This window comes from Chelmon rostratus, chromosome 5, assembly GCF_017976325.1.
Source record: "Chelmon rostratus isolate fCheRos1 chromosome 5, fCheRos1.pri, whole genome shotgun sequence".
Lineage (NCBI taxonomy): Eukaryota > Metazoa > Chordata > Actinopteri > Chaetodontiformes > Chaetodontidae > Chelmon > Chelmon rostratus.
In genome coordinates, this window is record NC_055662.1 from 19,406,821 (window position 1) to 19,434,288 (window position 27,468).

General features: G+C 41.4%; 2 protein-coding genes across 9 annotated transcripts; one reads left to right on the plus strand and one right to left on the minus strand.

Moving 5' to 3' along the window:
* Positions 1 to 250: 250 nt before the first annotated feature.
* On the minus strand, positions 251 to 13,798 carry hnrnpk (heterogeneous nuclear ribonucleoprotein K). 4 transcript variants are annotated; one of them, XM_041936770.1, is made up of 17 exons: positions 13,752 to 13,798; positions 12,693 to 12,766; positions 12,394 to 12,557; positions 11,802 to 11,899; positions 11,414 to 11,470; positions 10,412 to 10,455; positions 8,833 to 8,905; positions 8,236 to 8,349; positions 7,659 to 7,787; positions 7,003 to 7,340; positions 6,380 to 6,427; positions 4,756 to 4,795; positions 3,945 to 3,960; positions 3,417 to 3,449; positions 3,180 to 3,247; positions 2,453 to 2,622; positions 251 to 1,237 (listed from the first exon to the last, which is right to left on the minus strand). In XM_041936770.1, exons 3-17 carry the CDS (start codon positions 12,449 to 12,451, stop codon positions 1,207 to 1,209), a joined length of 1,317 nt encoding a protein of 438 aa, XP_041792704.1. In that variant the 5' UTR covers positions 12,452 to 12,557; positions 12,693 to 12,766; positions 13,752 to 13,798; the 3' UTR covers positions 251 to 1,206. The 4 variants fall into 4 exon arrangements, with proteins under 4 accessions (XP_041792704.1, XP_041792706.1, XP_041792705.1 ...); XM_041936772.1 differs by having other exon boundaries at positions 12,394 to 12,491; positions 13,752 to 13,796; XM_041936771.1 differs by having other exon boundaries at positions 13,684 to 13,760.
* A 154-nt stretch (positions 13,799 to 13,952) lies between these two features.
* Positions 13,953 to 22,447, plus strand: rmi1 (RMI1, RecQ mediated genome instability 1, homolog (S. cerevisiae)). Of its 5 annotated transcripts, none has more exons than XM_041938024.1 (10): positions 13,953 to 14,224; positions 14,330 to 14,552; positions 14,859 to 15,060; positions 16,956 to 17,066; positions 17,475 to 17,624; positions 18,722 to 18,792; positions 19,129 to 19,252; positions 19,435 to 19,522; positions 19,868 to 20,051; positions 20,529 to 22,447. In XM_041938024.1, the coding sequence occupies exons 3-10, from the start codon at positions 14,899 to 14,901 to the stop codon at positions 21,706 to 21,708; spliced, it is 2,070 nt and encodes a 689-aa protein (XP_041793958.1). In that variant the 5' UTR covers positions 13,953 to 14,224; positions 14,330 to 14,552; positions 14,859 to 14,898; the 3' UTR covers positions 21,709 to 22,447. The 5 variants fall into 5 exon arrangements, with proteins under 5 accessions (XP_041793958.1, XP_041793959.1, XP_041793956.1 ...); XM_041938025.1 differs by having other exon boundaries at positions 14,330 to 14,394; XM_041938022.1 differs by having other exon boundaries at positions 14,330 to 15,060.
* The last annotated feature ends 5,021 nt before the right edge of the window (positions 22,448 to 27,468 follow it).

The following is a 27,468-nucleotide window of genomic DNA, read 5'->3' on the forward strand; positions in this document are numbered from 1 at the left end:
CAGAGCTACAAATCACTTGGTCTAGAAAATAGTCTATGGCAGATAAATTCTTTATGTCGATAGTAGTAGCTTTAAATGTAATACATGAAATGGCAACTGGTCTGTGGCCTAAAAGAAAGAAACAAAAAACCCCACACTCACAGATAATGTGTAGCCCAAATGCAATCAGTGCACGGAAAATGATCTAGCTGCAATTACTTTGAAAAAAAAAAAGTCAAATTACCCATCAATCATTAAAAAAGCAAGTTGGTTCAGTAAAAAGTGGCACCATCTTTATTCATTTTACAATTTGACAATGTGAAGTCTACAGCATGGAGAGAAAACAAGTGTAGAACACAGGAAATTGTTGGGACAAAATAGATAAGTTCAATATCATTTGTCAAATCTCCAATAACATATCAAAACCAATTTCTAGCTACATGTTTCGATTTGTGAGGTGTTACTCAAATTCTTAGATTTATTTGATCACACAACTATTTATATCCTTATAAATTAGTCAGTCTGTCCTGTATCTCGTGTGTACAAGAGTCCCAACTTAATCATCATTCCGAGTAAAGAGTAAAATTTCCCACATCTCTAAAAACAAAACATAAATGGTTCAAAATCAAAAGAAACATAGCTTACATTCTTCATTCTGCTAATGTTAATGTTAATGTGGTACAACTGTGTGAAGGGACTGATACAGACAACAGAAAGCGCGCGCGCGCACACACACACACACACACACACACACACACACACACACACACACACACACACACACACACACACACACACACACACACACACACACACACACACACACACACACACACACACACACACACACACACACACACACACACACACACACACACACACTTAAGCCATAAAAAAACAAAACCATCAAAAAATAAAGGTTATGTTTATTTTTGTCTGTCAGGAGGCTGAAGAATATTTGGATAGATGTGAGTGTTAGAAAAAAAAACTGTATCTGATAAACTAATGGACTACACTTTCAAAAATGCAGAACATCTACATTTTCTTTTATGCACAGGAATGTTGGACATTTATTTCATTAAAAAATACAAAAATAAAATTCAAAAAAGACACCCACAATCCAGAATAATAGTCTGAAGGGGATATGTTGGACAGGGGCAGAAAGGTTGAGGGGGTGGGGTGGGGGTGGGGGCAATCTGAGTCTGCTTCAATCTGAGTCTCCTGGGTCTACATCATATGACCAGAGAACTGCTTCACACTGAAATAAAAAGAGTGAAAACATAATGAAATGCACAAGAAGAAAAATGCTTTTCATAAGTCGATGACAGTGTAAATATATAGCAACTGTGGGAGGATGAGGTCTTGGGAGGAAAATGAGAGACATACAGCAAGTAAGAAAGACAGGCAGAGAGGAAGAGGTGAAATAAGTGGTGGAAGAAGAGCAAGGAAGAGGAGGGGGGGAAAAGAGGGGTGTGGTTAGTCCTTGTGTCCAAGCAGGTGCAGCACACTGAAGGAGGAGGAGAGGAAGGAAGAGGGAGGCAGGGTTAGTTAACATGGCAACACTACACTACTCATGAGACGGCGGCGGCAGGTCTACAGCTGTATTAGCATTCAGCTAAGCTCGGATAGCATCAACAAGAAGTAGTGTATTATACGTGCCTACTGGTTGCCAAGGGAGACAGAAGAGGAGGAGCCCGTGCTATTTGGCAGACTGTGATTTGTTGTCGGTTCATCTAACTAAAAACAACAAAATCACTAGTCTTCCACACAGCAGCAGCAGCCAGGGGAACAATCAATCCACTCCCTGCTTCACAGTGAAACGGCTTAGATGGCAAATAGACATTCTGTTGTCTTTTTTCTTTGTACCAATCATATTCAATGGACAAATGTGACAGTCAAAGAAACATGTCAATCACATTGACCCTTTTCAAAAAACATTATGTAATATGTACAACTTAAGTTTGCCTGCTCCTTCACAGCCATTTCATGCAAGAGGAAGGTTTGAACTAGTTGCAGGTTGCATGGGGAAGAAAGGAAGGGGGTTAGTGAAGAAGAGACAGCAGGCAACAGAAATGCATAACCCAACAAAAAGTGGGTTAACTGGCATTAGGATGCAATTTCAGTTAAACACATTTATGCATTTACCATCTATACATGTGTGAAAGAGGTAAAGGAAGTAGTTTGCTTTTTAGCTTGTACGAGTTTACTAGAACGCTCTTTCTAAGATGGATGGCATTGACAAACTTTTTATGACGCAACCCAACAGATGTGAGTTCAGGCCAGAGTAAGAGCCCACAGAACAATTTGAGGGAGGTTTTCAAAGGGTTCCACTCTGCGAAGCCAAGCTGTGGGCTTGATGAGCACAATTTAATGGGGTAAATGGGTCTACTACAACCATGGTGCCAAATCAAGACTTCCTACATCTAAAAAGCCAGAAGTTAGTGTAGTACAATGAAGCTGTGGCAGAACTTGCCTGTTCTGTAGAAGGAACTGGGCGTTCTGGATCTGATCCTTCGTGCCAGTAATGGTGATGATTCGGTCCTCAGAACCTTCCAGAGGCTCATCGATTTTGATGGAGGCTCCAGACTCGTGGCGGATCTGTTTGATCCGCTGGCCTCCCTTACCAATGATAGAGCCAGCCAGCTGTCGGTGGGGTACCGAGAAGAGAATGAGAGCAGTGGGGAAGAGAGAAAAAGCATGCACGCAGAGAGAAACATTTTAGGCTCTGGGAAAACACATGTGGAGCTAAAAATAAGTGAAACGCAAGGAGGAAAAGAGAAAACACGACAGATATGTTTCAAGAAAATATAGTTTTGAATATTTTAGGTGTTTCAATACAATGTCTAAATGTGAAAAATTATTAATTTTGTTAATAACACTGAGAAACTGTTGTGACCTTGTCTAGTGTGGGTGCATTTGGAGAAAAGTCATCAAGTGGGAGACAACATCACTTGTTGGTCCCTACAACTGGAATGCTGTAGCAGTCATTTAGTTGCTGCATAAATAATGGAATATGATAAGCATACATGACGACATGTCATTTATATTAAGGGTAATGAGAGAATGCAGATGACACGATCACATATGGCAGTGTAGTTTTGTACTCTAAATGTTATTATGACATGGTGGTACAGTGGGTGAAGTAGACTGATGAGACTTTCTTTGGTGTGACAGATTGTATGTTGCTGTCATTTACTCACATCTTTAGGGATCGTCACTTGTGTGGTGACGACAGGTCCGCCTATGTCATTATAGGAGCCACGTCCACCTGATGGCAAGAGGAAGGGGAGAGGTGAAGACCAAAGCAGACAAGCAGTGAAAAAAAAAAAAGATGAATGGAGAAAAGTAAGAGCACTAAAAATCAATACTTGGCTGCCAACATTATCACACATGGCTCAGAATTTTTTCCTAATCGTTAAAAAAGTGTAGAAACTCACCTGACTGGTAGCTATCCCAGGAGGAACTATTGTCTGAGCAGGAGAGAGGGCAAGAAAGAAAACTGACTCAGTGTTAAACATTAAGTTCACAACACAACACAATTTCTGTGACAAACAACAAAATAACCAAATGACCCATCTCAATACTAAACTCAAACATGTGGATGAGTAGTCATACATTTTCAACAGATCTCCTCAAGAAAACTGGAGAATGATACATAATTACCTCTGTTTGCCATCTTCAACATTTGTTGTAAACAGATAATTTAAGTAAAATATCATTCCACAAGAAAAAAAGCACAATACTGTTGCAGACCAACAGTCAAGACACATTCATGTGAGCTGCAATGTCCTTCTAACCAGGTTGGTCACTGTACAGATTGTCATTTTTTGTGCAGGAACATTGCATTCAGACAAAATGCTTTATACTACAGTATGTTCAAAGGAACGCCTTATTAAGATACAGTAACAGCCTTGAAACCACATCCAAATACTGAAACAGAAAAAAACATCAGGCTTAGTACTTACCATATCCTCCTCCACTCTGTAAAAAACACACAGAAACACAAACGGGTTACATACGGTACAGCTGATTCCCTTCATCTTTCTACAGATCCCAGATGAATGGTCCGGGGTTGTAAGTACAAATGTAAGGATGATGCAGCAGCCTCGTCCATGGAGTAGACTCAACTAAAAGCCACCCAGTTTTCATCCATAAGCCAGACTCCTCCTCCTTCCCTCCCTCCATCCCCCCTTCCTGTCTCTCCTTGCATCTCCATCAGCCCCCATTTTCACCTGCTATTCAGCTGCTGCTGTCACCAGGGCAACAGGCAATTCAAAAAGCTGTTGCTGAGCAACGGCAGGCAGTATCCTGCCAGCTCTCAGAGAGGGAGGGAAAGAGAGAGAGACCTTCCAGTCTGTCAACAAAGCGTTATTATTGCCTAGCAACCAACCATGGCCACCCCCACCCTCCCCATCCCCAACACCCTCCCTCTCTTTGCAGGAAAAAGCAGGCTGGCCGTGAAAAGTACACAGTAAGAGGGCAATTATAGCTGATTATTATGGGGTGTCTCCGGCTGTGGTGATTATGGTCATTCGGTGGGAAGGCTTATGCCATGCCAAAACTAGCTTGGATGCATGGCCAGGGCTCAGATGACTGTGTGCACACGCATGTGCACATGAGTGACCAGCCGATAAACCTCCATTATCATTACAACACAATGGACAATCACAGCATATTGTCTAGTGCTAGGACCAACCAGTATGCTAGCCTGAGGATGCTGGCGCCCAGTGAGATGCTAGAACAAGAGCTGCATGTATTTAGCAAAGGGTCACTAACCATGTTATCGCTGTAGCGATCCGGTCTCCCTCTTCTGTCACTGGTGATGAAAGAGTGTCATAGAGGGGAGGGGGGAGGGGGGTAATGTGGGTGGGGGTGGAAAGAAAAGGAAAATGCTTAGAAAAAAATGCTTGGCAACATTCCAAAGGAAATTTATGGTCTAGGTCAAACTGCACACACACGCTGAGCAAGATTACAGTATAAACACATTTCCTCTCAGCCATCTTCCCACACAGTCACAGGAACAGCTCTGACAGTGTTATAGTGAGAGAAGTGACAGGTGGTGGTGATGATGATCAGAGCCAAGGGCTGCTGCTTTCCCCCAAAAAACTCAAATTAAGGAATTAGCTCAAGAAATGTGTTTGGATTTATTTGGTAATCTTCATACATACATGCACGGTCATTACATGACTAACGTGCATGTTGCATATGTCCTCCTAGCTCATAACGTATTGGTGCCATGTGCTAGGATGACACAAATTGAGAAAATATCAAAATATGCCCTGACATTATATATTTCTAGAATCAGTATCAGTCATATTTTATTGGTTTGATTTTTATGACTATTATCTGGATGTGGACAGGTGACACTGAACCAAAGCCAGGTCACATTAGCATTATTGTAGTTTAGGAGGGTGAAGATCTTTCCATTTTAGAATTTAGAAACAGCCTACCAAAATAGTTTCTCAACAACCCAAAAGATCCATTATTTTCTCCTTTCAAATGGCAGCATTGACACTGAAAAAGAGCAAGCTAACGTATAAGTCTGCCAGAATGCTGCATTCATGTGCAATTGTACATATCAGAAAAATTACTTCTCTAATTACAATTCAGCTTGTGAAAGCAGCCTGTTTTGCGGGGGACTCAATCAACGATTGTCAGATTCACATCAGCACATGACCCTCATACACACCACCACAACTACATTCTCTCAACCTGGGAAATACTGGGACCGAACAGCACACTGGATGGGTTATTAACACAGGAAAGAGAAGGTCATACAACATTACTGCACTACCTGACAAAGCGCTCCAACTAAGTGTGGTGCAAATGGGTGAATGGAGAAAGGGGGGAAAGGGCCCTATGCAGTCTACAGCAACAGAAGTTAAGACTGTAGAGCAATAGATACCCATAAGGCAGGAGATAGTATTGGGAGTTAGGGATATGATAGGGGGGCAAAAGAGTGTTATTTTTCTCACGAGCTATGAGAAGTGGATAATCAGTAATATTTAAAGAATTATAACAATAAAAGTAGCAAGGCAGGGAAATACGGGACATGTAGGAACACTTACAACTTAATTTCAAGGCATCGTGGCCAATCATTTGTCATATTTGTGAACGGAATTTATGCCGAACACCTGTCAGTGCTGGTAAATGACTCATTCCTCACAAAGACCCAAGGGTAAAATGCTATTCTAGAAGAAGCAACATCCAGGGGTATCAATGAGGAATTTTTGTTTCAGTGAATTACCGTTACAGAGCAGTACCGACATTGGGGAAAGTGCAAGTAATATAACAGAACATATATGTAATATAAGTAAAATAACAGAATATTAGTATGTCAAAGTATCCCTGTTAAGATAAGGCAGATGGTTCAGACAAAGGTTTGGGGACAGAAACTTACTTTGACCTGTCATCTGAGCCACGGTACGAGTCATAGTAACGATCATCTCTGTGGGCAAGATGGAGATGGGAAAAAGACACAAACACATCCAGACATACATTGATGAGCACATAAAATTAATGGAATGATAACCATGAATCCAATGTTTCCAGAGGTGCACAGTGTGAAACTTCATTACACGCAGAAAACTGGACTCACTTTATCCTATGAATTAGACAATGCAAAGCAAGACTGGTGAATCTGAACAGAATGCCCCTGAATGGAAAATAAGCATCTGAAGAGGGATTAAGCTTTGTAAATGTAGGAACTCTAGCACTGAACAGAGTGTAGTTGGTCGAAAATATCAAACACTTAAAACTCAAGAGGTTAACAGGAGTAAAAGGACTCTCAACTTCAAACTGATGAGTGGGATCATGTAAGCACTTGGCACTTTAGTGTTCAGTAAAACAAAAAATGTTTACAAGATATCTCTATTTTCCAACAGCATGCCCACTGTTAAACATAAGCACCAACAATCTTAAGTGGCAGCACTTTGTGACAAGACTTGCTCTGTGCACGAGTAAAAGAAAAAGCCAAGCAAGACAGAGAAAACACATTGTGCATCACTTATGTTCATATCTTACCCTCCTCTGTGTTGGTGTTGGTGTCCAATTGGCATGTTGCGCACCCGGCCACTCCCTCTGGAGACCCTACTTGGGTGGGGTGGGGGAGGACCTCGGCGAGGACTCATCTCATCGTAATCCCGGCGGGAGGGAGGCATGGGTCCCCGTCCCCCTCTGCTAGAGGGCATTCGGTCAAACGCGCGGTCTCCACCGCTGGACCTACCCCCACGTATTGGGAACCCTCCCATAAGCCTGCGACTGCCTCCCCTCTCTTCAAACATCACGGTGAAACCACCGTATTCATATGTTTCATCGTAGAAGTTAGGGTCATAGGGCTGTGCTCTGCCCTTTATGGGAGCCTAAAAGGGAGGACAGAGGGAGATAATCTGACCTGCTGAGGGGCATTTAAAATATGTAGTTTACAAGAATACTTGTGTGCTGGGGATAAAGGTGCATCTACTACCAACAATACAATATTCTGAATGTATAACAAAATCTCTGATCAGCTGCAGCATGGATATCTTTGTTTGTCCATCTGGTTCTCTTACGCTAGACTACATTTTAAATTTCCAACCAACAAAATTTATTCAATCAGAAAAATGTATCAATTAATGGATTCAATAAGATGCAATTCCAACTACTACAAAGGACACTCAACCACTGTAAAAGATACTCACTTCAGCAATGAGCTCCAGCATAGTCTTGATACACTCCACCACCCTCTCTGTTTTACCACCAACCAGCACCACCCGGTCTGTCGACTGAGGACAACACTCCTGAAACAGCTTGATGCTGGTCTTTGTGTTCTGTAGACACATGAAATGCAGACACACATGAAGAACACATGAAAAGGGAAAGCTGCTACACGGTACAGCAGCTGATTCTGCTGTAGAAAAAACAAACATTCATTTCACACATCAAATCACAACTGCATTTTATGGGCATTTCCACATTAAGGTACATTAAGTAGCCCCCAACATAACAGATGGAGCCAGAAGAATATGACAGTTAAGAAATCAATTCAACAAATATAAATAATATAAAAGAGGAAAAAATGCATCCTTTCTGGGTATCTCTAGCTGGGTTTAATCCAGGCATTCAAGGTGTGTATTCCTGTTACAACTGAAAAACAGGCAGCGACAAAAGGCTGTGTGAAAAGGCATGCTGTACATTACTCACACATTTCAGTCTGTAACCTGCTTTGCAATAGATTTAAATGCAAAAAGCTGATTTTCATCCTTTGTATCAACATACCTCACGGAGCTCCTTGATCTTGGCTCCTTTTACCCCAATGATCGAGCCAGCAAGGCTCTGGTGGATCAGCAGACGCAGCTCACAATCAAAATCCATGCCATTGTACTGCTGGTACTGAGGGAGATATTTATTATGTTAATACTATGATGCAGTCTGTTTAGTTCTCTGAAAGACTCAACCCTGCCTGTTTCTTCTAATTCTGGCTAATTCTTATTTGAATGAATTATTTTTAATTACAGTTTGAAAGTTCTTATGATAACATTTTCCCCCACCAATTACTTTCAGGTGCAGGCACATGGTGCCTCCAAATAGATTGCAGACACAAGTCAACAGGGTTTTAACCAGTCCAATTTAACTTATTCAACCACTTAATTGCAAGTGAGAACAAAGGTAAAATACACAAAGGCAAAACAGCAAGCAAACAAAAGTACCACAAACACATTTAACAGTACATATAACTTGAACTAGAAAGCATCTCTGTGAGACAATAGATAGTGATAAGTATTAACATTGATTGTTTTCCTTTCAAAAAAGTGTAGTTCACTAGGTTCAACTACACTTGACATGAAGAGAAAGAAAATGAGTTTAAGTCCTCACCTCTTCCAGTGTTGGGATAATCTTCAGCAGGATTTCTCCAACTGTCTCGATGTCGGCACTGATGCTCAGGATGCTTCATATTTCACCCACCAATGACAAGGCAGAGCACAGCCACACAGAGAAGGTGGGGTTGGGGGAGCCAGCGAGGCATCCCGGGGGGAGGGAACAACATTTCAGATCAGAGAATTCATGACATCCTGTTATTTGCCATAGAAAAACTGAGACTAACGCAGCTAAATGAACTGTTGAGGTCCAGTGTTTTCTAAGCTTTTCATGATGATAATTCAACACTGTAAAAAAGCTGGTACCCAAACAATGCAATGAAAAGAAAACAGTCTTTTGTTCAGAGAAAGCAAGGAAAGAGACAAAATAAAAAGGGACCCAAAGAAAAGTGACTGCATTTGGTGACCACTGAAGGGGCAAGACGGGGAGGGTGAAGCCTGAGGAGGATCTGGCAGGAATAAGCACCAATGGTGCCAGAGAGAACTCTAAAGTCCTAAAGCATAGTTTGGTGGATGCACACCACAAAGAATTTGACTACAAAGACCCCAAATAAGGTGCCCAACACAACTTTGAAAGATCAGGGAAGACGGAGAGAATGAATGAACCCACTCTCCTCTTTTTAGCAATTGCAAAGCACCCCATCTTAAAAATTTGGTTTGGACAGCAAACGATGTGTCACTTGTACAACAAATTGTAAATAAAATTTTGTTGTCTGCACCCACCTAGTGACATAATAAAATAAACAATGAATTTACGAATCAAGACCACTTATGCACAGTTTGTACATGGAAGTAGAATGGTAGACAGCTGAGGAAGAGTAACACAGCAGATTGTACCATGGAAAAATGGAAGTTTGCCACCACTGGAGTTGATGCTTTTTAAGGGGATGGGAGAAGCAATAAACATAAAACCAAAGAATGCAGATGTGAGTGGGACAGAGAGAGATTATCTGTACTTTCAATAGCTCCAGCAGTCCATTACCAAATTCAGATGAAGCAGAAGACAGGAGGGAAAAAAACACACACACACAGACAAACAACACTTGACTCCTAGCTTGTCTTTAGAGTTTGAGAATGGATGGACAATCTGAGCAGATCAGTTTATGAGGGAATTGCAAGGAAAGAATGGGATGGCGTGAGAAGCAGGTGAGCTTATGAAACTAAAAGAAAAACAAGAACACCAGTATATCCACTCGGAGGGGGGGAGGGAGGTGAAAACGCGAAAGATAAAGAGGATAGATAATCATCAATAAAAATTAAAGAAACAAAAAACACGGACATATTGTACAGATTATAGCAAAGATTTAAAAACACAGTGGCTGATTGTGGACAAACCCTGACAACACCAGCCTAAATTTAAATGTTGACGTGACTTTAAAAAGTCTGGCTTTTACAGGTTGAACAGGCAGATTTGGACATGAACGCATTTAGGCATTTTGACTCAGGCTAAAATACTGTGAGAACAGGTAGGTTATATACAGTGACTTGACAGAGGCAGGATGACTATTTATTATTCATCTCTTCTTGTTTGTTTGACCTGTAGTCAGGCAGTGAGAGGGAGGAGCTTAGGGACATACCGCTCAGGCCCACTGCTGTCTGGGACTGACACACTGGCATTGTACTGGGCGTGGCATGGGCAGGGGCCAGGGCCATTCGAGCACAGATGTCAATCAAGTAAGGCGCCCATTTAGGGACAGGGCACGATTATGGACAGGGCCAACCAGGGTGTCAGGTGGGCGGGCGCAGGAGGGGCCATCCAGAACATGGGCAACAGAGGAGGAAGTGGGCAAAAAAGTCAACAGTAAAATAATAAACAAGGGAGAGGGAAGAGGAATACATTTTTAATATACAGGCTCTACACTGTTCAAACGTGACTTTAATTTGATTCTCTCAGAGATTGGTTTGTCAAAGAGAGAAAAGGAGAAAATGTAACATTGGAACATGGGTAATGGCATATTAAGAAAATGAAGAGTTCAATGTCGGGGAATAGACCAGAGACAGTGAGAAAGAGGGGTAGAACATATCGTGGAGGGCTAGAAAAAAGAGGCAATGACATTGAGTGAATTAGGAATTGGTCAGGTTGCCTTAACAGTTATGGAAAAGAAAATGCTAGCTGTCGCTGCAGGTAACTTCATGAACACTGCACTGTGCCCATAAATTTATATTAACAAGAGCACCTGTGTTGCCACAACAGCACTGTTATGATAAACCACCAGTGTGGAGAAACAAATTGACTTGAAATTGGGCTTTTGTGCCAAGGGCCAGTTTAGCTGAAGCAATCACATGATGTTCATGTGAGAAGAAAAAGATAAAACCAACCTCAAAGGGTTTGTAAGAACATATCATGAAGAGAGGGCTAATATCGTAGGCATCAGCTAACCACATCCCTTGCATACACAGAAGAAAATTGACAAATACCAAAACAAGTTTTTAATCCAGGGTAAATGTAAAAAAAACTGCTGTCCTATAGAGGAGGCTGGGTAAGTTTTGAATACAAGTGGAGGGAAAACTAAAGAATACAAAACAAAAAGTCTAAACAAAATAAAAAAATTCAGGGTGTATAAAATAAATGTACTCACGTCGGTGCGAAGGGCTTTGATGTTTTTGCCACCCTTCCCAATTACAGCTCCTGCATTCTGAGAATACAGAGAATACTTTCAAAAATGGGAAACAAATAAATGAGAAAATGTGAACTATGGTATCACAATTAACAGACAATGCGCAAGACAATATTACAGCTAATATCAGGAAAAGCACACTGACTGTATGAATACCACTAACAAAAGGGTGGAAATTTATTATTGAATAAGGCAGAGATGTGATCAGGGCAACCAAAAGAAAACCATGAAAAATAAAGGGAGAACAAAATCAGCAGCGTCATTGAGGGTGTGCACAAAAGAGACAAAGATATGAACAATCGCATAAGGGTTCAACATGAAACATGAAATGAAAGGAGAGCAGATTTACTTTGCTCTGCAGGAGGATGCGAAGCTCAACCATCTCGTCTGAGTTCCTGGAGCGCTTGAATGATTTCTGCTCATCTGCATCCTCAGCAGGGCGCTTACCTGGCATAAGAAGATAAAAACACACTGACAACCCTACATACACAACCATCCACAAGGGAAAATTTCGTAATAAAAAAAACAGCAAAAAAAAAACAACAGTGAAGTACAGAATCACAAAACTTATATCTTTAAACTCATTACTTTCACAGTATGTGTTAAATCTACAAGGATTACTTTGTGCAAAACCAGGAAAGAAATGTGGGGGTTAGGTCCCTAACATCACACACGCATTTTCAGACATTAACCTATACCAATACCAAGTGAGAGATTTGATTCAAAGAAAACTCGCCTCAATTTTCAAAATCAATGCTCTGTTCGTTTCACTGTGGAACGAGTCAACACACAAATACAAAGCTACTACCACAAATTAGCCATAGCTATTTTTTTTATTACATTACACAGACATTTTTAGTTGGATAATTTACTCAAAACATGTCAATAAAGTAATGCATTTTAGCAAAACAACCAGCATGTAAAGAAGCAAAGTTTTATACCATTAGTCTCTGAGTTGCTGAATGAAGTCTCTTCTTGGTGATCAATTTCTGTGTCCATGGTCTTCTGACAGCAGAAGAGATGTGGTGGGCACCTCAGTCTGGGGAACAGGCAGCAGCAGTAGGGTGAGAGAAGCAGAGAAGTGGCCCCAGTGAGCTGTGGTAGTCTGTCAGCATTGTAATAGGGGGAAAAAAGACATACGATATTTCAAGCTGCATGCCGGAGATCCAGTTATTCAACAAACAGGGATGACATGACGATAAAAACCCAGAGAAAAACTGACAGAAAAATCGGCACTCACTGATATTTATTTCTGGGACAAGGGCGTGTTGATAGGCGGAACTAAACAAGCACGGACCAAACAGCTGCTGCGACCTGTCGGGGAGGAAAAGGCTAGTTGAAATACTGAGATGTAATACGAAAAAGGCTAAATAATAGCAATAGCAAACGCACCAATTGTGATCACATATATTTTATTTCAACTATTTGAATCGCCGCGATTGATATCTAATTAATACAGGTCAACACATGATTACAGATCATTATCTGAAAGGACGGTTGTCATCATAATATCAGTTATCACGGCATTACATTAACATGCTTGTTAGGGTTGAGAGAAAAGCAGGTATTTTGCAATGGTGTGGAAGGAAGTGTGCAACTGCCACGGTCCTACAATGGAGACATGAGTTAATCAGCCAGTGATGAACGAATTACGTTAACATGAATATTTACTGCAATCTTGACTGACAAACAACACGATGGATTACCAATTTCAACAAAATAGTTGAATAACTGGCATCAGGGATCATGTGGTTAAATGTTGACACTGGCTGACTAAATCGAAAGCGAGATAACTTAGCTCCACCGAGGCTAACTTATCGACCGTTATCTAACATTAAGCTAAGTCGTTCACTGTGCTTAATGTTAGCTACCGGGGTAACGTTAGCTAACAGCCTGGAGGGAAATGCGTTAGCAACGAGCTCCGTCGTGTACGTTTCGATTATTTATATGTCTATCGTACTCTTTTCATACATTTTACTTAGTTACATGCGAGGCAGGGCATCGCAATGTGTCACTGTTCTAACACGAGAACGCTAATAAAACATTACCAATCGACCAATACAAAGACCAGCCCGAGTCACTCAGGCTAGCACCAAGCTAATTTCGCCATGTTGCCATAATTTCGGTTAAGCACAACGGGAGCCAGCCAGGCCAGCTAATTAGGCAGCGCTGCAATGGACTCAAAATAAGCAACAAAGTCACTCCTAAAGTCGTATTTCTTGTCATAGTACCTGTGCACTTCAACTGCATTAGGCTCAAGGTGGAGCAGAAAAGAGGAAAATATCGTCAAAACACAAACCTGCAGTGCAACACTTCACTCGTCCCCCTTCCTCCTCTACCTAACCTGGAAATGTACAAGTTGAGATAAGGTGTGCTGATTGGTTGAACAAAAAGCAACTCAAACAGGAGAGAATTGCAATTGGCTAGGAGAGACGTCAATCACAAGAGCTGAGGCGTTTCCAAAGCGATACGATATGTCCTCCTTCCGGATGCAGTTACATCCCGTTTTACTGTGGATGTTCAAGTTATTCCTGTGGATCAAGCGTGTTCTGCAAGGCTAATGTCAGTTTGTTCTAACGTAACTGTTGGTTTAAAAACTGCTGTTGTATGTAAGAGCTTATGTGGTCAAGTTGAAGGGACATAAAGCTGAATTACAGTTAACATTGCTAAATAACTTGATGCGTCAGATAATGATAACGTCAGAGCCAACTTTGGCGCCTCGGCTACTTTCCACATCCACGTCGTAGGCGAGGCAGCTTCCATGCTTCTCAGGTAACGCTTACACTTAACACTAACTTTTTCAAAGTTTGTACGATTCTGCCCTATGTTATCCCTACCTGCATTTCTCAGTCTTTTTCTCTGCTCCATCGTGTCCAGGCGTGACCATCTGCAGAGACACGGGGCTTATCCTTGCTGATATGGCCACAGAAAAATAAACAGACGTAATATTCTCCCATGTTCTTCTATCACACTAATCTAATCTCTGCTGTCGATACATCAACACAAGATTTGCTGTCAAGTGGTTCAGGAGACACAAAGACAAGATGACCCGTTAAGCCTTCAGGGACTGCAGGATCCTGTGCCATGAATTAAATTAAATGTAACATTTGAACCACTACTTTTATACTAAAGCTGCAACAGAGTGCATTTTGTTGAACAGCTGATTTGCCTTTTCAAAACAGTTTTACTGAAATATTAGTGCATTATGATTGTGAATGAGAACTATTTAGAAATGAAAACATTTCACTAGATGTATTATTGCTCATGTGTAATACAGGGTATAGTCATTACTGAAGAATGCAATTAAATATGAATAACTGAAACTCAGTAATTAATTACTTGGTTGCAGCAGCTTAAAAACACTACAAACCAGATGCTAGAGCTGTGTGCCTTTATGTAATAGCAGATAACAGAAAGGGACCTTAGTCAGACACACACGAAGGAAGATGGCCCCTGAGATCCAAGCAGTGGTACATGCTACCCAAGCCTGGCTGCAGTCCTCTTGGCACATCCAGGTGCCCTTTGCCTGGCTGGAGGCCTGCGTGGAGTGGCTGCAGGAAGAGGCAGGAGGAGCAGGTCGTCTGTCACAGCAACAAATCAACCAACAGGTGGGCAGGATGTCTGACTGTCTAACTGTGCTGCTGAATGCAAAGTCATCACCTGCCAGAGATTGCTCAACTTTCATGTCACACATCACTTAAAGGGTTCATTCGGATCCGGACTGATGTGTTAAAACACCAAAGTCACACAGCAACACAAACAAACCAATCCAGGCAGTAGTAGACCAGCAACTGGGTGCTCTGTGAGGCAACATTACTGCTTTTGTCAAAGGAGTGTGGTGCCTTTGAACAGAGTGATACAACGACTGTTTCAGGTTAAACAAGTGGATCTTACTCTTTAACCAAAAGGTCTATCTCTGTCGGGGTCCTTTCTAACAATAACGATGCAGGCTGTCTTGTGGTTCTCGGCTGCGGCGTACCGATTAGTCATTTAGACCCCAAAATATGTAAAAATGTTTCAGAATGCCAAAATTACCCTTTAAGTATGGAATTTAAGTCACATGATTACAGCTGGTCATACATGGAGAGGGGAGGAAGATTACTCCTTTTTCTGTTTGTTAATATCTGGATGTTTATTTGGCCATCCACTGAATCCTGGTTGGGGACCTTTGACCCCTTCCCACTTTATGTTGTGACTGGTTTTGTTCTGGTGTTTACAGACAGCTGATGTCTGTTTCTAGTGTTCTGTCAGTCTCTTGTCCAAACTCCTTCCTGTTTCAGCTATATAGTGTACCCCAGCTGTGTAGACCTGAAACAATTACTCGATTAGTCAGCAAAAAAATGAATCTCTAATCAGAAACAAATGTCAAATGTTTGTTGACTTTACATTGATGAGGATTTGCTGATTTTTCAACAGATTAGTTAATAATGAAAATAATCGTTACTTGCAATGGTACAGCTGTTGGATTTGGTGTCACACACCACTCGACGTTTCCTCGGTGGAGCGATTCTGTCTTTAGGATGAACCCCTTTGGTTGGACTCACCCAGATCAAACTGAATAAGCTCCTTCACGCAGCAGATGCTTTTCTTTCTTTTCATCTCAAAAGAAATTCCAGTATCCTTGCACGCTGAACTGACATAACAACTCAGAGCATCATTTAAGTCGCTGTTTTATGTAAGTTGTCATGCCAACCTCAGAAAATGCTGTACACACTGTGGGACCCAGTAAACAAATATTGTCTAACCTTGCACAAATATGCAGCACACAGAACGCACAACTCATTGAACCTTGGAGCAGACGAGCAACAAAAGCCCAGGACTACTGTCTACTACTGTCAGCTGAGAACAAGAAGCTCATGTTGCTGTGGGTAGCTAGAGTGGACAGTTGAGGACTGAAAGAACACCTCCTGATTTGACAAATCCTGGTTTCTGTTGCTACACGCTGATAGCAAGGCAGAAAATTTGTGCAAACAGCATCCTGCCAAGTTTCAACTGTCCCAGCTGGTAATGGCATCATGCTTCCCTGCATCATCTGTATGCCGCAGTGTATATAAGTATTGTTGCTGAGTTGCTGACGTCGTTTTTTATTCATAGCTGATAGCTGAGTAGTATAATGCTTTTCTTCTCAACATAGATAAAATCTCCTGATGTTTCCAGTAACATGATGGTTTATTCTTGTGGTCCACACGGTCATGAGATCTCAACCCAGGAGCACACTTTTTCAATAAAAATCTGCAGGGCCTTCATGACACTGCTGAGTCATTAGTCCTTAACATCCCCGTGACATCAATACCTACTTCTTGTTGTTCAATTTCTTTGAATAATTCAAATCAAAGTGTGTCTAGTGTTGGTTTCATGAGGTCACTTTCAGTGTATCATGATTCGGTGACTATCTGTCATGTCACAAAATATGAAGTTTAAAAATCAAATAAATTTAAATGCAGAGTGTCATAAAATAGGTCTTACAGTAGGAAATCTCTCATTGCATGATGTGAAATTGTAGGCGCTGGACCAGTGGCTGCTGACGGACCTGCGGGACCTGGACTACCCTGTTCTCCCTGAGGGGCTCGCTCAGGCCCAGAAGACTGAACTCAGGGGCACCTTCTGCGTCCAGGTACAGCCTTGTTGATCATATATTTCATCTTTGTTTCGTGAGATTTTATTTTATGGACGATGCCCGTTGATCAGTAGAATTTTATAAATTAGCCAGAGTTGGCCTAGAAGGATAATTTTGGCTGAACATAAAAAAACATGCAAACAAGTTTGTGTGTGTGCATCATGTTTGTTGTGTTATTGTGATTATGAGAGACAAAATCACACAGCAAACAAACTAAAGGTTATTGTTGTGCAATTCAAGGATCACTGGACTACAGTCAGAAACCGTATAATAACAAAGCACCTCTGGCTGTTTCCTAAAGATGGAAAATTGAAAACCTAAAACAATTCAATGTTAGTTAGGTCCAAATGATGATGGGAGCCACAAGATACACAGTACATATCCAAAGGTTCCACTCTGCTCTAGGTTGACTCGTACCTGGACGTCAGTCAGCCTGCGTATGGTCAGCTGCAGAAGTTAAGGGGCACAGACTGTGCAAACGACGAGGTTTCTGCAGTCACACAGGCCACCCAGAGGCCCTGGGAAGCCAGGCCAACCCGCATGCTGCTATTGCAGGTCAGAGGAATTAATGAAATGAAAGAGATATAAAAAAAAAAGAAATCTCAATTCAATGTTGTGTTTCTGAAATGAGTGAATTCCAAGTTAATTTGTGTGTTTGCATAGTTTGAACTGGTGGCTTTCGCATCAGCACCCAGACTCAATAAAGCGTTGTGAATGTGTCTTAGCTCTTGCAGACGTTTTTTTCCTACCATTTATTCTCTCACAACAAACAACTGAAATAGTTTCACAGCTCATTGCTAGACTTAAAGTTACTGCAAGGTTTACTTTACAAATCTGGATCTGCTCGTTAAGGATGGAGCCGTATTCTTATTTTTGTTCATAAAAAAGTTTGCAAAACTATGTTACAGCACTTTTTTGGCATTCCACACCAAATAGTCTTGACTGCAGTGCAGCTGACATTATAAATACAGTGTCACACTATTTACGAGTGTGTACAATTCGACTCAATCAACTGTTCGAGCCTAATCTGTGACAGGGATTTATCTTTGTGTTTGGCTGGTTAACAAAGACTTCTGCCTCTCTTCCTAACTGAACCAGAGTGGACAGGTACAATCAGTGACAGCATATGAAAGATTAAATTGCTGGGATATAAGGCGCAGACTGTAATTTTCACCTTAAGTATTACACTTGTCACTGCTCTATGGTTTCTCAAGAATAGTGCTGGTGTTGCTTAGAAACGATGCAATGGCTTTTCTTTTTTCCTTTTCTTTTTTACTGTGTCTCCTTTTGAACAAGTCGTGTGATGCAAAGACCCATAAAAATGCACAGGAATCAGTGCCAGAAGGCAGGATAAGAAAGCAGATATGTTCAAACCAGGCTGGCCAGCATTTATGGAAAAACATAGAACTGAAAAACAATTACTTCCAGATTCACTTGGTTTAAGTTTAAACCAGCAATAAAGTTTTGGGAAGAGTTACTTACAAATACGATATTACAGCAACAGTTTTCATGTCAGTTTCAATTTGTGTTTCAACTTTTAGAATTTCTTAAAGAGTTTAGAGGAAAGCAACACGTTTCCTTTGTAATATTTTGAGAATATAAATCTGCAATCGCTTGCCTGTTCAGTCAAATACACTGCCTCTGTTGTGCAGGTGACAGATGGAGTCCAGAGCTTGGAGGCCATGGAGTATCAGTCCATCCCTGCACTCAGCACAGCTCTCAGGTTAAAAAATTGATCTGCGAAACACTTAACTGCACCGTGGTGTCTTTTGCTACCAACATAAAGGAAGAACCATTACTTTATACTGCTTAGTCATTTCTGTTGTTTTTTTTTTATCCTCTCCAGCAACCAGCGTCTCTGGTTTTAAAACAAAGAATGTGGTTGTTATGTTACTTAAAATTTGGGTGGAGATGTCATGAAAAAACAAGAAAAAATGCTATGTCACTGCCATGCTCTCATGAATTAGTAATAAGTTGATTTTCTGCAACCTTTGTACCATATTATTTTAAAAATGAAGCCATATGATTAAATGGGATTGTTGACTCTTAAACCTCTCAGGCCTGGTGTGAAGCTGCAGTTGTACGGGCAGATGGTTTGCAGACTTGGGGTGCTTCTGTTGGGGCCATCCAACATCAAGGTCCTGGGTGGTGAGGTGGAGGACCTGGTGGACAGGAATAACCAGGTAAACTGACAGTTTCTGTTAAACCAATACATGTTTATCTTTTGTCTCTTTTTTGTTTTTTTTTTTACTGCTGAAGCTAAGACAAAGACATATTCTCAGCGGTTCTTATACAGCAGTGTAGAACAGTCAGAACTGTAAGAATTTATGCAGATCCGGGGTATATTTCTGTACCACTCTCACAGGGCAGGGTGCTGTGTCGTACGCTGGGACTTCCTGAGGAGGAACAGCAGCAGCAGGAGCGGGAAGAGGCCCCACCAGCACCACAACAGGGTATGTCCATGAGACCTTGTGTATGTGAAATCATGTGCTACAAAGTAGAGCCGTGTCGGTATTTGACGAGCTGAGATAAGAATGTGTCGATTAGGAGTAATATTAGGAGTGAATTTTTATTGACTTTTATTGTAGAATTAAGATTCCAGTGGCTTCGTAGGATTATTTCAGACTCATGTGATCCAATTTCCAATAACTCCAGACTGTATGTATATTATAGTATAAAACAGTTTGGCATGAAATAAGGCTGTGTCAGAACGTTGACAAGTCACTGGTGTGCCAATCTAACATGTTTCTTATCTTAAATCATGATCTAATGCTTCATTTCTTTTGTTTTCTCTGTAGCTAATCAGGAAGTGGAGGACCTGGAGCTAGATGATGCAGAGTTGTTGGCCAGTCTGGAGACCCAGGAGGAGGTGGAAAGGGTTCAGGTCAGGCCTGTTCGAGACAGTGGCTACGGGACACTCAGCGACACTCAGTCCTTGAGAAGCCTCTCTGTCAGGAGCCTTGTCTCCACAGCCTCATCCAGGTGGGTGATTTTGATGCTGGAGCGCCTCAGTTTTCACCGCAGCAGAAATATACCCTGACTTTACAGAATAGTGTTTGTCTTCAGAAAAAAAAAAATCAGCATTTATCTTTCAGCTATTTTAGAAACAATGAAGCGCTTTGATTCTACAGCCTGTAGACAAACTCCTTTTATTTAATGGTCTCATGGTTTGTTGCTGTCTTTGTCTTGCTCTCTGTTGTCACATTGCGAATGTACCCACTTCAGCTTGTAGTTCTGGGTGAAATCTGACACATAACTATATAGACCACCTTTCTTCTGGAGATTTTAGTTCTATCCAGAAGACTCCTTCCATGGAGAAACTGGTCTGACATGGGTTGTAAACCCATGTTTGAATTTTGTCTTATTAACATACACCATTACCTCTGGCACCATGAGCCACTGTTCAACACTGTTAGCCAGTTTAAAGCTATATTAACTAACGGCATTATTCTCTTGCAGAAGCGAAGCCTTTGCCCGCTCTCACAGAGGCAATGAAGGTGGTTCAGCTCAAGCTCATCGCCAAGGTAGCGAAGAGGATTCTGACCTGTTTGACCCCTTTCCATCTGATCACATGAGTCAGCAACCAATCCCAGATCATAACATGGCAGACGAAGACTTCCCCGATGAAGACTTTGACGATCTTCCCATGGATGAGCTGGATGCTGTGAATTTTCAAGAAAGTACAAATGTTACTGACAGCAGTCGCCGAAGCACGCCGCAGAACAACAACAGGGTCACAGGAGACGCTAACAGAGCAACAAAACCTCAAACTGCCCGGTTTGAGCAGCACGCTTTGAACAGTTCTGGGTCAAGGCTTGGTTCTAGCGACTCCAGATCCACCATGGAGAAAAGAGACTATGGAGGCTGTACGAGAGAAGCTACAGGGCAGTTAGCTGCAGCAGCTTCCTCACCTTTCTTTTCCCCGGCTGCTTTAGAGCCATCGCACGAACTAGAATTTGTTACTAACAATGAGAGTGACTTCATGGATGAAGACATGGACTGTCAACAAGAGCCTAGGAGAGCCAGAGAGAGCGCCACCGGCAAAACAGACACTTCAGGCTCTGGTTGTAGGCTGAGCAGCGACTCATCAAGAAGTGTAACACCTCAGGGGCAAAGTTGCACCTCAGGCGCTGCAGAATCTGATAGACTGCCTGCTAAAAAAGATCCACGGAGTCACAGCTCAGTCCCTAGTCTCACCCTGACCTCTCCACCTTTTACATATTTGTGCCTGCTTGAAGAGATGATGTCCACACCACACCCCCACACCACAGAGATCCGTGTCAAAGCTTTCATTGTGACTCTCTTGGGGAAGTTGAGCAGCAGCAACGGTCTTTGGAGTGTCTGCGCCACGATATCTGATGGAACCGGTTACCTGGATGTGGAGCTGTCCAACGAGGTTCTGACGGGCCTGCTGGGCTTCTCGGTGAGGGAGAAGGGGGCTCTGAAGCGTGACCCAGCCCGGAGAGGTGAGCTGGAGACTGGGATGAGGAGGTGTCAGGAAGAGCTGGTGGACATGTGCTGTGTTATGACCATCGTGGTCGAACCAGAGGGCAGGAAAGCTGTGGTGACCAAGGTGGACCCCATCAGTGAGAAAGTACTTCAGGAGCTGGAGCAGAGGGTGAGAGACAGGCGAAAATAAACACACAGGAGAGCTTTAGAGGAAATGGACAGTAATGAGAAAATTACGGGCAAGTATATTGCTCCTAAGCAGAGATGAAAAATTGCAGACAAAACTGAGGCAAATATAACATCGCGCATCAGCGTTGCCTTAAACATTTTCCGTCATTTAATGAAACTAAGGTATTTTTTCGGATTGCTGATCAACCGGCCCCTCTGCTTCACATTTGGAGAGCAGAATGTGTGAGCTGGATGTCTGATGATCAGCAAGCGGTGTGTGGAAATGCATCCCATCTGCTATATGTGAATGTGGCATTCTGTCATTTGTCATCAGAGGATTTCATTCATCCATTCTCCCAAGCAAAGTAAACAGATTGAAGATGGAAAAGTGTGTGTGTGTGTGCAGGGGGGCGGGAGTTGGGGCAGTTCATATTCTGATTGTTGTAATGAATTGCCAGCCTTTGCATTCATTCAGTACATCCATTACTTTCGACTGAAAAACGATTGAATATCCAAGGGCAGCGTGGGTCTTTAATAAACTCGCCCAGAGGAGAATGAGAGGAAAGGAAGTTGAAAGAGAGGCCATGAGCTTCAATTATTTCTGTTCATTATACTGGAGAGCCTCATCGATGTTTTTGTCTTTAATGAATTAATTTACCGCACAATTGATGCTTTGTATTTACTGTATATTGAAATGAAATTGTTCTGAAGGTTTTATGATTTTCTTTCAGTCTTGACTAATAAAACATGCTTGAAGTTGAGAGCTCGCTGCTAATTTTACCTTTCTGCTTCTTCTTGTCAAGTGAGTATTGTATTCCTCCAGATTAGATTAATAACTGGACAAACTAGGCCACTGCACTGAGTCTCGTTTTGTTAAATGAACTATGCACTGTTAAAGCACACATAATGGTAATTAAAAGTAGGCCTGCAGTATTATCTGATATTATAGCTCTGATAGAGGAGTCAGAAATCTCTCTTTAAGATGACACATCAACAATTTGCACAACACAAATTGATGTGTCTTAATTAGTTTCTCATACTTCACTGTCTTCATTGAGAAAATGAGCAAAACACAGGCTAATATGTACCAAAGGAAATGCATGTTTGTACGTATGCATGCTTGCATTTGTGCGTTCACTCAGGAGGGCACATGCATGTATGTTAATGGTTTATGCCGCCGTGTGCACTTCCATTCAGGTAGCTTGTCTCAGATCATTAAGGGCTAATCAGGTTGAACGTCTAAATCAGGACCCTGCTATGCATGTCGATAGCCTGTTATGTGCTAATGAGGCTGGATACGATGGAGGGGAGGGGGAGGGGAGGGAGAGAAGCAACCCATAGGGAGATACAAGTGGAATAAATATTGGGTGATAGAGGAGATGAAACAACGGGAGTGCTGTCTCAGTAGGCACGGAAGTGATGCTGCAGTCAAACCTCGTTAAATGCAGTGTATACTGAATGTATTTCACCGATAATTAGGTTGACAGGTGGCTGTATATTGTATGTGGCTGTGTACAAAATTATTAGACAATACATTTCCCATACGTGGTTATTTTGTCGTGTCGTGTTCTGCAAGCTCAAGAACAGCCAGTAAGTGCACCTTGAGGTGAGATTTTTTTTCCATCATAGCATAATGTACATTAACTGAGGTGCCGTGTGATACAATGTTGAAAATATTTCCATGCATTTCTGCTTTTTACGTCAACTATATTTCAGAGGGATGTATTTACCTTTTATTTCTGCATTTATTTTGCAAATCTTACATTTGAAACATGAGCTCATCACATATGGTGTTTTTTTTTTCAACATTTATCTACCAATTGTATATAAAGTAGTTAGGTATAACCCCACCACAAATATATATAACATTTAAATGCTACTTAAATGTTAGGTAATAATAATAATATAGCACTTAAAGGTGCCTTTTTTATATTCTGACTATTTTAATTTTAATAATTTTGATCTTCTACGTCTAACTTCACTGAACTTCACCGACTTTTATTGTAAATAGGGTACTTATGTTTTAGGCTTTTACTTCCAGGCATTAAATTAATAAGACAGAATTGGGCAGGGGACAAATATAGAGCAGAGGACACAAAACAAATACTCTGAGCAGGATTTCTTTTCTAAGAGATCTCATATGAAGTTCCAACCTTCATCATTTCCTCATAAATGTATTACATGTGCACGGCGGGTCTGCAGTTCATTGAAAGGCTGGAACGCACTTGTAAGGAAATTACAATTTTTGAGTCTTTAAAAGTTTACCATGCAGTGGCACATGATAAATGACATTTCAGAAGCAGCATGAGAAAGTGCTCAACTGCCCTTATAGCTTTCCATTTGCAATATTATTTCCTTGATATTAGTCTTCCACTTCTGTCTCAGTCCGGAGCGGCAGCAGGAGAAAAAAATACGCATTTTCATTCCCCCGTGAGTTTGGATGTACCTTTCCAAATTGCAGATAGCAGGCGAGTGGAGGAGACTGAGACAGGAGGGACAGAGCACATACATGGGAGAGAACACTGTGCTAATTTCTCTAATGCTCATATACAGCTGCACTGTACCTCTTTGGTCATTACAAATATCAATGTAAAAAGTACATGAGCAGTCCTAATACCCCTCCTGCTGCAGCAGCTGTAATTTTCTTTGCCCTATTACATTTAGTAATGAAAAATCCACTTAGACAGCTCAACCTCTCTTTTAGGCCTCCATCAAAATGAGCAAATGGTTTCTCTTCATGGCAAAAACATACCTCTTTACATGCGTTTGTGTGTGCGCACGTGCGTGTGCATGTTTGTGTGTGTGTGTGTGTGTGTGTGTGCCTGCTGAGGCTTCAGGATATGAATCATTAAAGGAAAAGAAAATTATGAGGAACTTGGACTTCGGAAACAATGAAGTACCTTCCTACTTTGTTTTGGTGGGTCTGGATAGATGGCTGAATGGATGGATGGATGATTATTGTGGTTTGAAAAAAGAATGAATAGAGGACCCATTTTGTGCTCATATCAAAGTTTTCAGGCGGTCACTAACAAAGGGTTTTGGGCACCGTATATTAAAGCCCATTAAAACAGTGATGTGTCAGCACAGAAATTTATGATGAAATAAGAAATATTTTTACTGTTATCTGGATGTGTTTGTTGAATTTTCTGATATTACATTAACTCCAGCCAACAGCTCCTGTATGCCCCACGCATACATGTCATGTCAAAGGGGAAAAGAAAAAAAAAACACATACAATAATGGAATTTTTTCCCCCAGTTTTATAGCAGAAATAGATCTTCAGTGCATGCTGGAGGGAGTCAGATATATTTCTTAAGTAAGTAAACTAACACTGTAGAAATACAGTACAAGTAAAAGTCCTGCATTCAGATTTTACTTGCAGAATAATATGTATCTGTAATATCATTGATGATTATTGATGCATTAATTAGTGAGCAGCATTTTAATGTTGCAGATTATAAAGATTGAGGTAATTTTAACTATATACTGTCAAGTTGCTTTATCAGTAACAGTACAGTATACTTACTTAGTTACTATAGCTGTCAAATAAATGCAGTGGAGTATAAAAATCAATATTTTCCTCTGAAATACACTGGAGCAGCAGTATAAACAGAAACACTCATTTACTACTTGAGTAGATGTAATAAACTGCAGATTTAAAACCTCCTGGCTGATCAGAGAGTAACATGCTTAAGCAGTTTTGCGTCTGAGCCATCACACCCTCCAGCCAGCCTTCCTGAGACGTAGTGCATGAGATGCCGCTGCAGTCTTTTTCCATTTGAGGAGAATCAGTCTTCGAGCGAGCAGCGTCGGGAAGGCTACAGCCTGGTCAGCTTTGATCTTTAAGTCCTGGGGTCCTATCCTCAATATGGCCGTCAAAAGGCAATAATGTTGCCACATATATTTAAAAAGGGTATCACGTGAGTGCTGGGTATCGTCTCATATTCAAGGATAGATTTGTAGTTTTTCAAGTTTGTTTTGAACCAAATGGTCTGGTGAGCACTGGAACAGGTATTGCTTGTTGCAATCATTCTGTCTGCTCATACTGACCGATCCCTTCTTAATGCGCTTTCATGTCAAATGACAGTGTTTCTCAGTTGAGCTGCAGTGGAGTTTATAGTGACAAAAAAGGGAATTTTGTACTAAAATGAATGTAACTTTGGAAAATATCCACTTGATATTCAGATGGTTGAAGCTCCATGCAATGGATATGATGGAAAATTCAGAAATAAAGCCATAAGACAGAATTTATGTAAAGTAAAATATGAAAGGGCCTTAATGATTTTGAAGATGTAACCTCGCAATTAAGGAGAAACAATTAATCCAGTCTTTGACCTCCTACTGATGACTCAGGTGAATGATGGTTAACTAGATTTAATGGGAAAGCCTATTAAAGCTCGTTGAGGCAACTCTGAAAGAGTGCAGGCAAACGATTGACAGGCCCACAATACAGCTGGCCTCTCTCTACATCCTGCTCTCATACTACCAAGTCATTAGGACCATTTGAATAGAGCAGGATGCACTTGAGAAGGAGGACTTAAAAGAAAGGAAAGCAAAGGTACCATGTGAGAGACGAGTGAGTGATTTTGCTGTGACAAGGAAGAGAATGGACCGCTCCCCCCACTTGTCCTGTCTTTCTCCGCAGAGACGAGGAAGCCTGTCAAGCTGGCCATTAGGAAGGTAATTTGACAAGCTGTGCAGAGTGCTTTCGCTGCGCCCTTACACCTCTTGAACATCATGAAGCCTTGTTCTGTACCCCTAGTTAATATTAAGAGAATACGCAGGCTGGAAAAGACACACAGGCCAATGACAGCCATCGTGTCAAACGCTTGTTCTGCTCAGGTCAACGTGGCTCTTTGAACTTTCAGTCAGTCAATCGGTCATCAGCCAGATGCTCAGGGTTCGCACACTGCCGCTGAATTCCTGTTCTGTTTTTTTCATTAAGGAGATCACTGCAGTTGATCTTATGGTAATCTGGTCACATTTTGAAGTGGAAATGTGACCACAGTCGTATATTCCGTTAGAGTGTTAATTTACGAGGGTGTGCACCTGTTTGCGTGTGTGTAACTTAATGCCTTTAATTCATGAGGCAGGATATGAAATGAAAGGTCACCATCAGGAAACCATCGGGACAAGAAGGGAATTAAGGGGAAATTAGATCCATAAGAAGAGATTAGGAGGCATGTAGGTTAACGAGAGAAAGAAGGGGAAAACACTCTGAACGAGGGGCGTGCACAGAAAAAAACAACAAAAATGTCAAGTTTTAGCTCGTCTCTGAGAGAAAGTGTATTTATGCACCTTTAGGACAGGCGGAGAAGTAAAGGTTGAAGTGACAGGACACACACACACACACACACAGATTGAAAGGCTGTTTGGTAACTGCCTGCGTTGTTGCCGTAGTGAATGGCATACAGGAAAAAAGCCTCCTGTTGTCTTGAAAAAAAGACAGCATTCACTGCTGAAGGCTGTAGGCATACACAACCCACCATCCAGCCTTTGCTCTTATGTTATTCTATTGTTATTCTCTGCTTTTATCTCCTCTTCACCCTCCAGTGTCTTTTTCTCTCACTGGTCCTTCTTATTTCTCTTTTTGTAGGCTCTATTCTGGTTCCTTCGCTCCCTCCCCCCATCAAGTCTTGCTATTAGTCTATCAGAACTGATATATTTTCTGCCATTTTCATTGACAGAAAGTATCATAATAACACTGTATCGTCTTCCTCCACATTGCCTTAACTATGAACAAAAAAAATTAACTCATTTTAGACAGAATTGAATTCTTTTT

Bases quoted from the DNA above. Each gene is read 5' to 3' on its own strand.
- rmi1 (XM_041938023.1), top strand. From the start codon at position 14,899: ATGGCCCCTGAGATCCAAGCAGTGGTACATGCTACCCAAGCCTGGCTG. The intron at 15,061-16,955 runs GTGGGCAGGATG...GTGAAATTGTAG, and splicing joins AGCAACAAATCAACCAACAG to GCGCTGGACCAGTGGCTGCT. The intron at 19,523-19,867 runs GTATGTCCATGA...TTTTCTCTGTAG, and splicing joins CCCACCAGCACCACAACAGG to CTAATCAGGAAGTGGAGGAC.
- hnrnpk (XM_041936770.1), bottom strand. From the start codon at position 12,451: ATGGACACAGAAATTGATCACCAAGAAGAGACTTCATTCAGCAACTCA. The intron at 7,788-8,235 runs GTATGTTGATAC...ATGTGTCTACAG, and splicing joins AGATCAAGGAGCTCCGTGAG to AACACAAAGACCAGCATCAA. The intron at 3,248-3,416 runs GTGAGTTTCTAC...TCTTGCCATCAG, and splicing joins CTGGGATAGCTACCAGTCAG to GTGGACGTGGCTCCTATAAT.